This window comes from Cygnus olor, chromosome Z, assembly GCF_009769625.2.
Source record: "Cygnus olor isolate bCygOlo1 chromosome Z, bCygOlo1.pri.v2, whole genome shotgun sequence".
Taxonomy (NCBI): Eukaryota; Metazoa; Chordata; class Aves; order Anseriformes; family Anatidae; genus Cygnus; species Cygnus olor.
The window spans coordinates 79,813,002-79,828,264 of record NC_049198.1 but is presented as its reverse complement, the minus strand read 5'-3'; the positions used below and the strand labels follow the sequence as shown (position 1 = coordinate 79,828,264).

The 15,263-nt window shown below is 40.7% G+C and overlaps 1 protein-coding gene across 13 annotated transcripts in view; it reads left to right on the top strand.

The window, feature by feature from the left end:
* The window catches only part of MCTP1 (multiple C2 and transmembrane domain containing 1), a 240,516-nt gene extending 232,787 nt beyond the window's left edge, over positions 1-7,729 (top strand). For all 13 annotated transcript variants that reach the window (XM_040542064.1, XM_040542060.1, XM_040542061.1 and 10 more), the window contains 3 exons: positions 721-830; positions 4,374-4,471; positions 5,625-7,729. In XM_040542064.1, the coding sequence (XP_040397998.1) occupies positions 721-830; positions 4,374-4,471; positions 5,625-5,696 (280 nt within the window). In that variant the 3' untranslated portion in view covers positions 5,697-7,729. The remainder of the gene's footprint in view (positions 1-720; positions 831-4,373; positions 4,472-5,624) is intronic.
* The last annotated feature ends 7,534 nt before the right edge of the window (positions 7,730-15,263 follow it).

Below are 15,263 nucleotides of genomic sequence, written 5' to 3'. Positions count from 1 at the left end.
TTATCTTATGCCACTCCCTCGTATTTACTTTTTTACCTTCCTTCCTTTTTCTCCTTCCTCATTTTCCCACTCAGAGTAGGTGTTTTTGTCTTTCTTTCGTCCCCTGCTGTATTATCCCTGGTTTTAGGACCAATTGTTCTGTCCCCTCCTTTTCCCTAACGCTTTACCTACCCCTATTCTGGTCAGGGAAAAATGAGTGGAAGATGAGCATCTGTGCTGCCTGCACCAGTACATTTGCAGAGACAGAAAAAGTTTGTTTTGTCCAAAGCTGAAACTGAGGGCAGGCACTGAAATTTTCATAAAGCTGAGTAATGATTCCTCTGGAAGATGGGTGCAGCTGGGCCAGGGAGAGGTGCCATTCAGTGGGGAAGAGGGTGACACCAGGACCTCCTTTTATTTTCATAGCATCATAGAATGGCTCGGGTTGGAACGGACCTTAAAGGTCATATAACTCCAACCCCCTGCCATAGGCAGGGGGGCCACACACTAGATCAGGTTTGCCAGGGCCCCGTCCAACTTGGCCTCGTACACCTCCAGGGATGGGGCATCCAGGTCCAAACCCTGCTCTCCCTGGTGTCCAGCGCCCATGCATTCATTTGTAGTTTCAGTTCATTGTCATTGATGGAAACTGGCACTCCTCCCCCTTCCTGCCCACTATTTGTTCTTTTATTGACTCTGCTGGGTGACCAATGCTCTGACTTTTATTAATTTTTCACTTAGCACATTCAACTGGACTGTTCCATTCTTGAGCTGGCTGGCAATAGTTGCCTTCTGTGTGTTCACAATCATCCTGTATTTCATTCCACTGAGATACATTGTCCTTGTCTGGGGTAAGTAAAGCCTTTTTTTAACTGTCTGCGCCACTTAGAAAAAAATGTTTTTTAAGGGATGAATTATATTGTCAGTACTTTTCTGTATTTATGATCATGAAGCTGCTCTATGATGGAAACAGACAGGTTAGTTAAAAATCACAACTGCGTAAAGATTTAGGCCCACCTGCAAAATGCATTTTTCTTGACTGGCATTCTAGACTTCATCATACTATAAACATGTAGCCATGAGGATTATTCATATATCAAAGTGTAGCTTTGTCTAGATATTACTCTGATTTATTTTCACCACTTATACACAAACAGAGGCATTTCAATCTATATAGTGCATTTAGGACAGTATGCCTTTTTTACTGCAGTACTTTATCTTGTGAAAGTGTATGTAAACGTAGCAACAAGAAACCTGTTTAAAGGGTCACCTTTAGTCTGACAGAAAGGTGCATGTGCTATCTGGCCAGTTGATAATGAACAGAAACTGAGGGGCTGGGGCAGGTGAAGGGAGGGGCACTGTGATTGAGCCAAGCTCTCATTACTTGTCCTTATATTTATTCTTTATACTGATTTTAAACAGTACCATTACCTCGTCTGTTGTAAATAATGCTCTAAGTCTGCATTTGTTCATTTTTTGTACATCTTACATCACCAGCAGCTGTACCCTTACTCAGTCATGTAAACCTGTGAAGAGTTAAATCCTTTCTGAAGAAAATAATCATGCCTTTGTAAAAAAAAAACAAACTTTTGAATATTCAGGACACAACATAAAATCATTGTACTGACTTTGAAGATTATGCTTATAATATATCAGTTAGAATTGTTACTATTCATACAGTCTTTACAAATCAGTGCATCAGAACATATAAAATTGAGAAGGATCGATAATGAAGATTTGAACAAAACAAAATACGGAACTGAAAGAAGCGAGTAAATGGGCTTAGTGTTAAGAATTGCCTCAGAATTTCATTAATTCCCCACAAACCCAACATCACTTGGGTGCAACCCAAGCTCCTAGTTTATTCCCCAAATTGCATGGTTCCTTGCACAGACAAGATGGTAGGTCTTTTGTTTAAAGAACTTGGTCTATGTCCTTGTTCGGCAGTTTCTTGGACAGATCTTGTACGCTCAATTTCATACATTCCCTTGATTTCACGCAAGAAATTAAGCTTAAAATACCTCTCCAAGACCCACAAAAGTATTAAGTCTGCATTGTTGTCTGAAAGGCTATACTGACACCTATCCCTGGCAATACCTTGGGAGGTACTACACTTACCCACAAATGTAAGTTCATGTCTCTGTCTCAGGTAAGGCAGAGCCTTGACTTCCAAACTCGAGTCCATGCCTCCCAAACCATGGATGAATAGCGTAATCACTGTTTTAGATGCACCTTGCCCTCTTTCCCTCTTTCTCTTTCATTTCCACCTCTCACAAGTTACCTAGTCATACAACTTCAAGAACCTTTGGCTCATTAGAGGTTACAGCTTCATGTTTTTCATATTCATTTCAGTTTAGGCAACTTCTTGTTCAGCATATGTGTGGAGATACCTTCATTAGGTACCTATTTCCCTTGCATCATGATGGGAGATGGGAGAGGTACTGCACAGCTGTTGTTCCAGAACCCAGACCTCCTTGGGGATGTAATGCGTTAGTGCAGAGCCATGTCATGCTGCATGAAGGGAGCAGCTCTCCTTTCAAAAAGGTCTCATTCCAAGCAAATGCCTGTTTTCTCCATTATTTTGTGTTTCTAGCCTCCCCTGTGTATATATGTTTCTTCATCCCATGCGTATATCCTGCACTTAAAAGGAACGATCGCTGTGGTTTGACTTTCCACAGGAAACTGGGCCACTCTGTGGTGGCATCTGCCCATTTCATTCTTTGGGGAGGTGTGTGTTTTCTTTTGTTTTGTTCTTTTAATGAAAATTCCTCCATACTGTGGCTGGGCTTATGTATAGTTGTCTTTCTTCTGTGCATCCACAGGGGCTGCCCGTTTTGGCTTGCCCTGGTGAGAAATCCTCAGTTCTTTGCCTCCTGTCTCTGTTTCTCCCTTGGCAGACGGTTGGTCCTCGAACTTGTGCTGCATTAGCTACAATGGAGCAGGAACCACCTCTGTGCTCTAATCCCATTCATAGCAGTGCACTGTCCTGGCAGCTGCTACAGCTGTTTGTATGAGAGAATATAAAGAAAATAACTTCAAACTGAAAAATTTCAAGCTTTTAGAAAAGATCTAATCCCCTTGTTGTATTTTACTTCTGTAGCATCCTGGCTCATCTGTTCTGCTCTTCACTTTTCTCAAGCCCTGACTGTGATTTATTCATGCATTTGCTTTCACAGGGAGGCTGGCTCTTTTCAGTATGAGTAACAAGTGATAAGGCAAGGCCAAACCAAGTCCAGAATTCACCAGTGGGTGGTCTAGTGGCCACGTGCAATAGACAGTGGGGTAGACCTCGAACTTCTCAGTAATTTGCTGATGGAAATGATCTTCTTCAACAAACGTCTCTGAATCCCACATATTATTTAACAATACTTATTGTTTAATCTAGTGATAAAAGGATTTTGGTGATCTCCTGTCTTCACCAAATTGCTGAGAATTCATTCAGTGGGCGCCCCTGGCTATTACCAAGCCTGCTGCTAGTGCACCGTGTCCTGAAGTTTAATGTCCTTGCTAAAGCTTTCTGAAAGGCCTAGGCACCAAAGACTTCTTGGAAGATAAACGGGATTATCTTATCTCTGATAGCTTTCATAAATTACACAGAGCAGCACATTTTCAAATGCTGTCCCAGCTTTCTGCTGCTCAAACGAGAATCTGTGCAGTTTGTACCATTCCTGGCCGTGATTTAGGTGTGTGATCCGAGAGCCCACACACAAGATTCTTACATGAAAAGTGCATGAATCCGAGCTGGTATGCCATGGTATGTAAACAAGTTTAAGTTAAAAGCCTGCTTTTAGCTTAGTTTGGGGAGGATTTTCTTGGTGCCTTTGAACGCTAATTGTCAATCGGCACTGTAAGGCTATGAGGTCTGGAAGAACCATTGTGTCCATTGGATGTGCCGTTGGATCATCTCTATCTGTCATTTGCAGACAGAGGCTTGTGAAATCTCTTCCTTAAGCCTTCACATGATGAACTGCTTCCCACCTGATTCACCATCCATAGTATTAGAAAGTTATTCCTTGCATCTAGCCTGAGTCTTCTATCCTACTAGTAAGCCCTCTGTTACTTGTCCTATCACCACAGAGACAGGGTACACATTATTCCTCTCATTCTTCCATCTTCCACGTAATAACCATGGTTTCTGTTGTAAGGGGAGTTCTCAGTCAAATTTGTTTTAAAGACAGTATTAGAGGAATTAAGTATGTCACTTTACCTTGAATCACAGGGAACCACAACAGCAGATAATGGCTTTTAGAGCTTTATGGTTCATGCATTAATTAGTTAATGCTACTGTCAGACTTTGAAATTGATCCCAAGATCTTTCTCAGTACTTTGTCCTTAAATATATACGCTGTTTTTAAAAAATGGTGAAAGTAACATTTGAATGCTCACTTTTGCAGGCATCAATAAATTTACGAAGAAGCTTCGAAGTCCATATGCAATTGATAACAACGAGCTGCTTGACTTCCTGTCCAGAGTTCCTTCAGATGTGCAAGTGGTGTGTATATTTTTAGGTGTTCATACAGTTGTTAATTTAATATATGGCATCATCATTTTCTGTTTATTTTTTTATTTATTTTTTTTTTAAACTGATTGTTTTGATTTGACCTTCACTTTCTTTGGCACAAAAAATAAATTGAAACTCAAGCTGGGGATAGTCCGTGAACCTTAAGGAGTCTGTGGTACTTTGTCCAGTGAGGAGTTAATTACTACCTCAGTTATACTTAATGGGAAATCAATAAAAAGACAAGTATCTGGGAGATGGTAGTAGGTGCTAGAGCTTGTGTTAAGCAGCCTCCAGGCTGTGTAATGTGAATCTCATTGGGATGAGGCACTGCAAGTTTTTTTTTGTTGGAAATGTTGCTCCCTGAGGCCACTAGGAAATGCAGAGAGGCAAAAGAAGGGTCAAATGATGGAGGAGTGGCACATGGGCAGAGTCACCAGCAGGCAGCTTTGCTCAGTGTCCCAAGTACTTCACAGCCTGTTTTTTCTAAAGTGAAAATTTTTGGCTACAATTCAACCGTGACCATAAAATTCTTTAAAAGTGAGCTAGTTATGAATTATAAGCTTTTATAGTGCAGTACACAACCCCTTGTGAAGGTGCAAGCATTAGGATATGTTGGGCACATAAATTATCTCCAGTATCATGAAGATTATATGCTTTCCATATTTCTAGGTAACAATTTCAGTTCAGAGCTGGCTTGAATAGGAGGTACATGTGCACATGTCCAATCTGAATCTGGCCCCCTCTGTGGTAGGCCTTTGAAAATAAGTATGTTTTTAGGAAAAAGACTGCAAAGAATATTCATCCAAAACATTAAAGGTGATACTCTTTATTTTCTGTTACATCTCACAGGGGTAAAAAAAAAAAAAAAGAAGGTAACCTTCTTAAAGATTACGTCAGTACAGTGTTTTATCTCCTGGCAGGATTTTCCTAATGGTATTTTTTCTTCTTACTTTAGGTCTGTCATTCTGTTGTTGATTCACAGCTGTAGAAGCCATATAGATTGCAGGGGGATAGTTTTCATTTTTTGTTTTCTTTTGCCTTGAAAAAAAACAAACAAACAACAAAAAAAAAACAGAAATCTTTCTTTCTTGCTTTTTCTTGCTGGTGGCCACCTGACCAGTTTCTGAACATTGTGTTTAAACAGGTGCAATATCATGAACTGAAACAAGATCCCAGTCACAGCCCAAGCAAGAGGAAGAAAAACAATCCTGGCTAGACAGCTTCATGTATCGAAGAAACTAGCATCTGCTGGGGGAAGATAAAAGGAGAAGCCTACACCCTAAGCAGCATTTCCTTTCTCTAAGCTTTTTATTTATTTTGCCTTTTTATCTAATGGGGAGAATTTGTAAATACTGTATAAAGGCGTTTCTCACTGAATATATACTTAGCACTGTAAAGACACATTTGATGAAGGTTTCGAGTAGGGCTTTTGCTGATTGAAAGGCTTGTTAGAAATAGTGTAACACGTTAAAGAAATCAAAGTAGAATGGTAAATACGCACTGCTACTCAATGGTCAGAGATATCTCAAATATTCAAATCATGACGATTAAATCTACAAAAGGTGTAAATTTAAATCTGACTCAAAAATTCTATAAAATTTTGTTTGTGAACCTTAATATTTTTATCCAGTAAGTCACCATTACAATTTTCTATGTTTTATACATCTCAGCAGAAATACAATGTAGTGAAACCTACTGCACTTAAGTTTTAGCAAATTTTTTGAACTCTAGACTGTGGTGTTAACTCCTGGTGCAACGTATTCCTGTGCAGTAGGGCTGCTTGTAAGTTAAAGAGAAACACCAAATGCAGATGTCTTTCTGGAGCTCCCAAAAGAACTTCCTGCCATTTTTATCATTCCATTATAAGACCTAAAAATCTCTGTCTCTCTCAAAATACTGCCAGGTTTGTAATTGATTGCCTATCTGATTTTTTTATATGTACCAGTGATCTTCATTTGTACTACATAGTTTAGTGAATTAGGTCCATAGTTCTGCTGTAATGGAAATACTATCAAACGAACTCCATATCGCTTTGGGTGTCATGCTATGAACGCCTTTTGTGCACATAACTATTTTAATCGAGAAATCTTGCAGAAAATGTTTTTGCTTTCAAATCACAAGGTCATACTTATATGCTTTATAATATAACACATTACCTGTTACCAATGTGAAATGTAGTGTAGAGGAAAAAATGCAGTTGTGGTTAAACTGATATACCAGTTTTATTTCCTTAGCTAATAATGTAGTCAGTTCTTCTGATAACAACTGTGCCCTACTGCATGGAAACTGCATTATTTTATAAATTGAACAAAACTTAGAGTAGGAAGGTTTACATTTCAGAGGTTTTAGTGGCCACTTCATAACGAGTGCTTGGGGATATATTCTGATACCTGCTTGTAGACTTTCACGCTCAGGTCCCCACGTAATGAGCAGAGAATTCATTCCTAGGGGACTACCTGTGCACAGCTCTTAGCCGTAGCTCCCAGTGACTTTAAAGGGGATTTTTGCCCAGGTGAGAGCTGCAGAACTCCATCCTCGAGAGGAGTTCTTCCTGTTGTTCTCTGTGGGTTACCTCTCATTGGTTGCAATTGCTGATAAAGTTATATTGCACTACTCTAACAATACTTTTTGAAAAGACTATTTAGAAATACTTTGCAAGCAAATGTATATATATTTCTCTAAAGAATTCTACGTTAGCTGCATTGCTCATGAAAGATCATTCTGACCTTGTTTATTTTACAGAAATGTTGATGGCCAGTTTCTGATATAATAATTATTTTGATCTTGTAATTTGTATGTTTGAAAGAATGCCACTTAAGTAACTGTTCTGTAGAAAGTCTTAGGCTTTGCTCTTGTTACATCATGATTTTTAATGAATTATTTTGCGAAGCTTACTTAACCACCTTTTCGTTATATGTTGCCCAAAGAGCAGCATACTATTGATGAAGAAAGATTCACTGATGAGCCTTTTTTGTTAAAAAACTAAACAAAGAAGCAAAAAAAAATTTCTACTTGACAAAGTGAGAATATTTGTTGCCAGTTGTCACTTCTGCAAAGTTCTTTGATACATTGCAAGCCTTGTATTTTCTTAATATTACCCTTCATTCTGTGTGCAATCTCCTATTGTGTTTTTTTGTTTTGTTTTTTTGTTTAGTTTACTCTGTACTCAATTTCAAGTGTCCTCTTTGGTGGTAATGTCTTGACTTATACACAATTACTGCATTAAACACAGTTTTAAGCATCTCTGTACTAATAGTAGGAAGCATCTTTTTTTGAAGTCCTACAGTATCATTTTCCGTGATTGGCATGAAGGACAAGTGAATGAAAGCACTGTATTTCTTTGTGCAGGATTTCAGTGTTTTAAGCTCAAAAATATGTAAGTGCAGGGGCAGGGGAAGGAGGCCATAAGTTTGTTGAAACTGGTTAAGCTTCTGTTAATGCCTCAACCTTTTAAAGCTGATCTCACTGGAAATGCAATGCACAGAAGTAGGACTGACTCAGAACACACTTTCATTAACTGAGGTTTCTCCTTGCCAAAATAGAACATTATAAAACTATGTTTTAAAATAATTTAATTTGTCTGAGCCCCTTTTCAATATTTAAGCTAATCTCTGTGGGAGAGGCCTCTTCAGAGATTTGATCCTGCCTTATACTGTAAATATTTCAATGTATCTTCAATTTCCAGTTTGTCTCTAAAGTCAACTTCTAACCTTGTGTGGTAACCTTCTAACTTATAACCCTCTAATTTGTCTGGTATTATTCCTAAATAACTTGTCCGTGTGTAAACAATCAGGATTGAACAATGTCTTTCATTATCTTGAAATTCTTTCTGCTCTAGGGAGAGAAAGTTTAACAGCTTCATTTGGGTCCACACTTCAAGCAGGTGTCAGAACACTTGGTGTCCACTGGAGACTATTTGTCTGAGGTTCTAGTTCCATTTCTGCTGCTACCTCAGAGTACAGTTGGAAGATGCAATTAAAACAACAGTGGGACACTGAGAAATTCATTAAGAAGGCCACATATATGCTAATGTGTGCTTTAGCATCAAGAGGAAGAGCCATTGGACCTGACGGCAATGCGCTAACGTATTTCATTCCAGGGTAGCCCAGGAGTACGAAGCAAGAAAAGAAAAGAAAAATTTATTCTCTAGTCAGCATTAGACCACGTACCAGCCGCTCAAAGCATGTTGAGACATTCGCAGCTCGCTCCCCAGCAGCAAGAGATCCCTACCTGCAGGAGAAGGGCGCGTTCCACCTACGCCTCCTTTCCATGTTCAGCTGCAGGAGTTGTGCTGGCAGCCAGACGCAGGCTTCTTTACATTTCTGAGCCTGCTTCTCTTTTGAGGACAAACTTTTTCCTCCCAACTGGGCTAATTTCCAGATTGCTGTGCAGCTGCTTCTATTAAAGCTGTTAATCTCCCACCCCCACCTAAATTGCAAATTTTCAGTAACTACCTCTTCCTTTGGAATTTTTCTGAAATCTCGCAGAGGTGAACAACCAAAGATTTTTAAGACATACACAGTTGCAATTATAGGTGTTTTTCAGTGTGAAGCACTGGATTTCCATTGCTTTGTGCCTAATTAGAGTACAGCATAAAAGGAATGTATCTTCTGACACTTGAAGGAGAAATTCAACTACTCCCAAATAAAATGCGATCTTTAGATGTCAACTGAGAAAAAGTGAAGGCTTTAAAAGAACAAACTACTCTCCACTCGGTCACTTGCACCTCGTTGAAAGCATCATGCAATTGGCTGATCAGTGGAGAGGGAAGCAGAAGGACTGAGGGTGAGGATGATGTGCATTTAGGCTCAGAGTCATTCATAAAGGGCTAACCTCCAGGTGGTGCTCTCCCTCTGCTCTTGGTGGGAAAAGAAAAGATCCTTCCCTTCCTACCAGAAAAGTAATTCATCTGCCCTAAACAGCCTTTATCTCTCCATATTTCTCCACATTTAAAATATGGTGAACTGCTTCAGTTGGCTAGGCTTAGTCTTTGTTGCGAATACTACATCTGATCCCTTGACAGCAGCCTCTCTCTCAGGGAAAAAAAGAAAAAAAAAAAGAAAAAAAAAAGTTGTAACACAGCTGCTGCCAGCCATAGAAGATGTGAACAAGTGTAGGTCAGGTCATCTGACTGGGGGGTTAGATACTTTTTGCTGCAACAGGCATTAGAAGGTTTTCACCCCTTTCGTGTCAAAGGAATCAATCAAGAGAAGGCATGTTTCTCACAAACTAAAAATTTTAGATCTTAATTAAATTAAAAATCTATGAGCTATCACTGTGAAGAAAAAAGAAAAAGGAAAAGAAAAGAAAAGAAAAAAGGAAAGGAAAGGAAAGGAAAGGAAAGGAAAGGAAAGGAAAGGAAAGGAAAGGAAAGGAAAGGAAAGGATGAAGGATGAAGGATGAAGGATGAAGGGAAGGGAAGGGAAAAATCTTAACTATCCACTTAACTATCCATTGCACAGGAAACATTGTACTTCCGGAGCATAATTTCTTTTTTTCTTAGCAAGAATTTTATGCTCAAGGAATGCCAGATTTAGCCATGGAACTGGACAATTTCCAGTTCTATTGAATCTTGAGAGTCCAACTCAAATTTCTGAGAGTTTGAAATTGACTTTTTTTTTTTTACTAAGGGGGACCAAAAAATACATGCAGCTATGTTTTTTCTTCTCATCAGTCTCAGTGCTGAATTAAATTTAAATGTCAAAAGCTTTTTTTTTATGCTTCAGATTGCACAATATAAAAGCCTGAAATCCTTAGCTATGATTCATACAATAATAAAGAATTTTTTCATTTTAATATAATCAAAGGTAACACTCAAAATGGCTTTTCTTGCTCAGCTTTTGATTAAATTACAGTAGGTGATTAAAGGAAAAGCCACAATGTTGATCATTGATATCTTTTTGATTAAAGAGTGCAGATTAATATTTTCTGGAGTCATTTAATAAGTTGATATTGCCTGACCTTCTGTACCCTGACATAAAGACACATTCCTACAAAGTTTACTTTGCATAATTGTTCATTATTACACATGATCTTTTTTAGGAATGTGAAAAAAAAAAAAAAAAAAGCCTTTTAGAGCCACAACTGATGCAGAAAGATCCCCAGTCAAAAGTAGCAAAGAAAGTGCAGACACATTGCATGATTATGCAAAAACATGATCAAATTAATAGGGAGTGATAAGCATGGAGCAGCTGCGAGGAAGAGAACAAGAGCTGGAATTCAGCATCATCCCCTCTTCAGCTACTGCGTCATCACAATTGCCGCAAGTATCGGGACTTTGAAGAGAAAATGAAAATATCAAATAAATGCCGTATGGCATCATTGCTAGATACTACTGGAAGAGGGGAGGAGAGCCATTTAACTAACCTGCAGCATGGGCACCGCTGCCAGCTGGACACTTCCAGCCGTCGCACCTGATGCTGACCCCACTGCGGTCTGCACTGCCGAGCCCCTGCCACTGAATGAGGCACTGGGAAATCCCTTCAAGGGATCTCTGGTTCCAGTTCTGCTCCTACCACGTTGTATTACTGACCTCGTTAATTAATGGCTTGGTGCACTGGACGTTCCTCTCATTTGCATGTTTCCACCCCCTAAGCCAGCCTGCTCAGTGTGCATCTGTGCTTGAGTTATGACACAAAGGAAGATTTTTCTCTGCCTCCTGAACAAATACGGTAACAAAAGCAAAAAATATTCTCCTTTCCCCCAGGATGGACACGTAACAAGCTCGACAAGCAGTCACACTCGAAGCGGGAGGAGCCGTTGCTCACGGGCACAAGATAATGGCTTGATCAGAAGGAATGCGCCTAGAGACTAAAGCAATTCCTTCTCTCAGCTACATTTCTGTTCTTCCAGCTGAGGCCCTGTACAGGCATGTATTGAAGGAGGGGAAGAAGTAGGGATGGCCCTGGATTATTAAAAGCATTACTGGTAAACTAAATGGCTAGGAAGTATAACTTTAATTATTGCAGATTTCTTTAAAGACTGGGATTCATTTAAAGGATGGAACTCTACCTGCAATATGTGTGTAAATATAAGTGCCTCACTTAGAAGAAAGTTCAATGACAGGAATTTGCTGTGGCAGTATACAATTCTGGAAAGAATGGGAGACATCTTGGAAAAGAGCTGGGAGAAGAATTACGGTGGAACCAGCCTTCCTGCTGTCCTTCCCTTCACAACACAGCCACGGCATTCCCCCTGGCACCCTTAAGAGCCCCACATCCCAAAGCTGTGGTTACATCCACACCTTCCTTTCCAGCTACCACATGGTTTTTAGTCTCTTCTTAAGGTCAGATGTTGCTGCCTGCATGCTGTGGAGTTGGTCCCATGCCTGCTGGTGCCAAGGCCCACTCCTTCCCGTCTTCCTAGAGACCCTGGCCAACAGAGTCTGGACAGCCAAGCTCAAGGCTACTGCACCTTACCTCTTCTCCTTGATTTCCTGGCACTTCTGATAGTACCCGTTACACCTTACTGGGGACTGCCACTCTCTGCCATGTCATGTTCTCCTGCTGCTTCTCCTCATTTTGCTTTTTGTTCTTGGTAGGCTTCTCCTTTCTTTTCCCACCCAGAAATCCTCTTTGTCTTATTCATCCTCTTATAGACCTAATTCCTAGGCAATATGTTCACAAAACTTCACCTCCCTCTTCTTGGTACCCTGCATCCAGACTCTGTCCGCTCCCCACACCACATCAGAGTTAGGCCCGGCCTTCAAGTTGGCTGTGAGCTGTTTGGAGTCTGTGGGCTGGTGGTCACAGGTTGGTCTTTTCAGAGCACTTAGACCTCTCTGAAATGCAAAAGCAATTAAAGTCAGTAGTGCTGTTGACTGTGACATGTGGCAGATCCTGTGCGGAAACTCAACAGGAACAAGGTCCTGCCTGTACGGCACGAGAGCTGAAGGACAGGGGACTTAGGAGGATCAGGCCACACACTCTTCTCACAGTGACCCCGCTGTCTGTAGCAGGATTTTTTGTTTCAATGCTCCAATCTAGCCTCTTCTTCCTGCTGCTCAGTGTGTTTTTACTGTTGTGGTGGGCGTCAGTGGGTTGTGAAATGTTTTGAAATTGTTTCCTATGAAAGTCAGTCTGGAAATGAAGAATATGAGATAAGAAAATCCACATTTAAAGGAAGCAAATCTCCTCTGGGAGTTGCATAACCATTCTATATTATATGTATTTGTATATATATGCATCTTACTGTCTACTACTTGATTCTGAAATGTCTGAGTTTACAGTCTTGCTCCATTCCAGTTAGATTTGTACCTCTGTATGACTTCAAAATCAAATCACAATGGGCATTTGACTTTGGAAAATAAATTGACAGAAACCATACAAAAGCAGAAAACCTGTAGTTTGTGAAGAGTTGTGTTTAAAGTAGGTAACTGCAGCAAAGTATGGGTTGGAAGAAGATGCTCTAAGGAATTCTTAATGGTGGAGAACTAGTTTTCATTGTGCACTTTGCTGTTCTTGGTTAAGTCCGGAGGTTTACAATTAAATACAGTCCTATGATTTTTACAGCTTGGCCTCTTTCTCTGCAGCACAATGCAGAAGCTGCACTTTGACCAGACACTCTGCAGAACAAACAGTGGCATTTTAAAAAGAAATGAATTTTTGAAGTAGTTGACACTTACACTTGATGCCAGAACTGTCAAATGCCAGGAAGTTTAAAGCCAGGGCTTCTGTTTACCTTTTGATTTAAGTTGTGACAAAGCAAAGGGAGAGGTGAAGAGAGGATCTGGAGTCACGCAGTGAGTTTGCACCAACCTGTCACTGGTAGGAAATTGGGCTCACATATTATTGAGGATACAGAGAGCTGGGAGCTTGATGTGTGCAGTCTCTAGAGCTGCAGACGCTCGGCACAGCTGACAGTAGCTGAGATTAGAAGATCAGGGTTATAACAAAGGAGCCATTAGGTGCACACTTACCTTTCTGTGAAGGGGCTTATATAATGTCTGCCCTGCTGCCCTGTCTCCAGCTGGTGCATTAGCTCATTGTTTTTGTGAGCGCTAATTTAAATGACCTACTTTAAAAATGAAAATGGCAACAGTGCCCAGGAAGGACAAACTCTCAGCCCTAATTCTGAATTTCGTGTGTTTTCTCCTTCTCAGCCTAAATATTAAACCCTCTTTTTGCTTTCAGTACGCAGTTGGGGAAATGTGACAGACACCACTGTAGCTATTTGACAAGTTCCTAGCTTTTAGAAATACCAGTTCCTACGCTGATATTTTGTTTTCATTCATTTGCACACACCCCTACAGAGCGCACATTCAGCTCAGTGCTGAACAGTACACATTCCCCTGGCATTGTGCACCCATGTAACAGGGAAAGTCCATGCATCTCAAATTCTCTCACCGAGAAACTAAATTCTGTGGTGAAAAATATATGCAAATTCTCATATTATTTCCAAATAATGTGCTTTAAAAATCATTTCTCATTCCTACAGTCAGTATTGAAAAACATTTGACAATTTGTCTTTTAATTTCAGCCCTGTTCACCCTTCTACCACAGATAGACATTTAGCCATGGAATGAAGAGCTAGAGACATCAAGTGTGTTTGGACTTCATATAATATACACTGTTGTTAAATGAGGGGAAAAAATAAAATAAAAAACGCAAATCAGTTTGTTAAGCAATGGAATGAAGCTAAACTGAAGGTGGGCAGGTAGGAGTGCTCTTGGCACTCCTGGCTGGAACTTTAAATAGGAATCTGAGTAACGTGGATTTAGCAGGTGACAGCACCGCTAAAGGCCTTGCAAAACTTCTGTAGACAGCATATGAGGTGTTCAGAAACAAGTTTCTTTTGAACGGTGGAAGGAGAAGGCTTAAAAACCTGCAAGGTTCAGGTTCAGAGCAGATCTGAAAGTATCCTCGCGCTGAGCCCCACATCCAACATCCTAACACGGGGTCATGCAGAAGAGCAGGTGGCATCTTCCAGACGTTCCGCCTGTCACAAGGAACATGGATGGGAAAGGCAGTTGAATGTGACAGCACTTCAGAAATGAAGACCAATCCTCCATATGGATGGATGAAATTCTTAAAATTTCTCATGAACTGTAAAGGCTTTTTCTGGGCCATCTTTCCAGTCAATAAAAATCTGACTGCCCTAGCAGAGGCAGGAAGCAGCTGCCCAGTGGAATGTTTGCTAAGGCCCTGAAAGCTTTGCAAAAGTTGGTGTAGAGAAGATGTCCTCTACGTGCAGCATGCAAAGGCCAGCGGCTGTCAGGCTGCCAGAGGGCAGCTACAGAGGTTTGGAGCTGTGCTGATGACAACCGTAGCTTGGATAACTTGAAGCAGACCCTGTGTGCAACTCCTTGGCTTGGCTGTAGTGGGCATTGCACTTCCCAAGCTGGAGAGGCCTCAGTGGCCTCAAATGCACACTGTACACTTCCTAGCAGTATGATGTGGCCAATGTGAGGCTATCCAGATGGGAGAGGAGACCTGGCTAACTACAGCAATGACCCTCTGTCAGCTTGCTGCAGAAATTGGTCCAGGGCCACTGGTGTGGGAGACAGCAGGGGCGGGAGACAGCCTGCAGCCTCGAGGGTGATGCTTCTGGAGGGCAACAGGAAGAGATCTAACTAAAACCGGTAAATTGTTGTTTGCTTTTCACATGGATATTGCAGAGACATTGGTCTCGTCTTCATGTGCACCCCCGCAGGAGAAAAGAGAACAAATGTTTCATCCCCTTGAGAAGGTGCTCTGGCTTGTAGAGGCCTCTGGGAGAGTGTACAGTTTTGAAAGATATGTGTAATACTCATTCTGCTTTCTGAAACGAATCTTCCACATAGGCA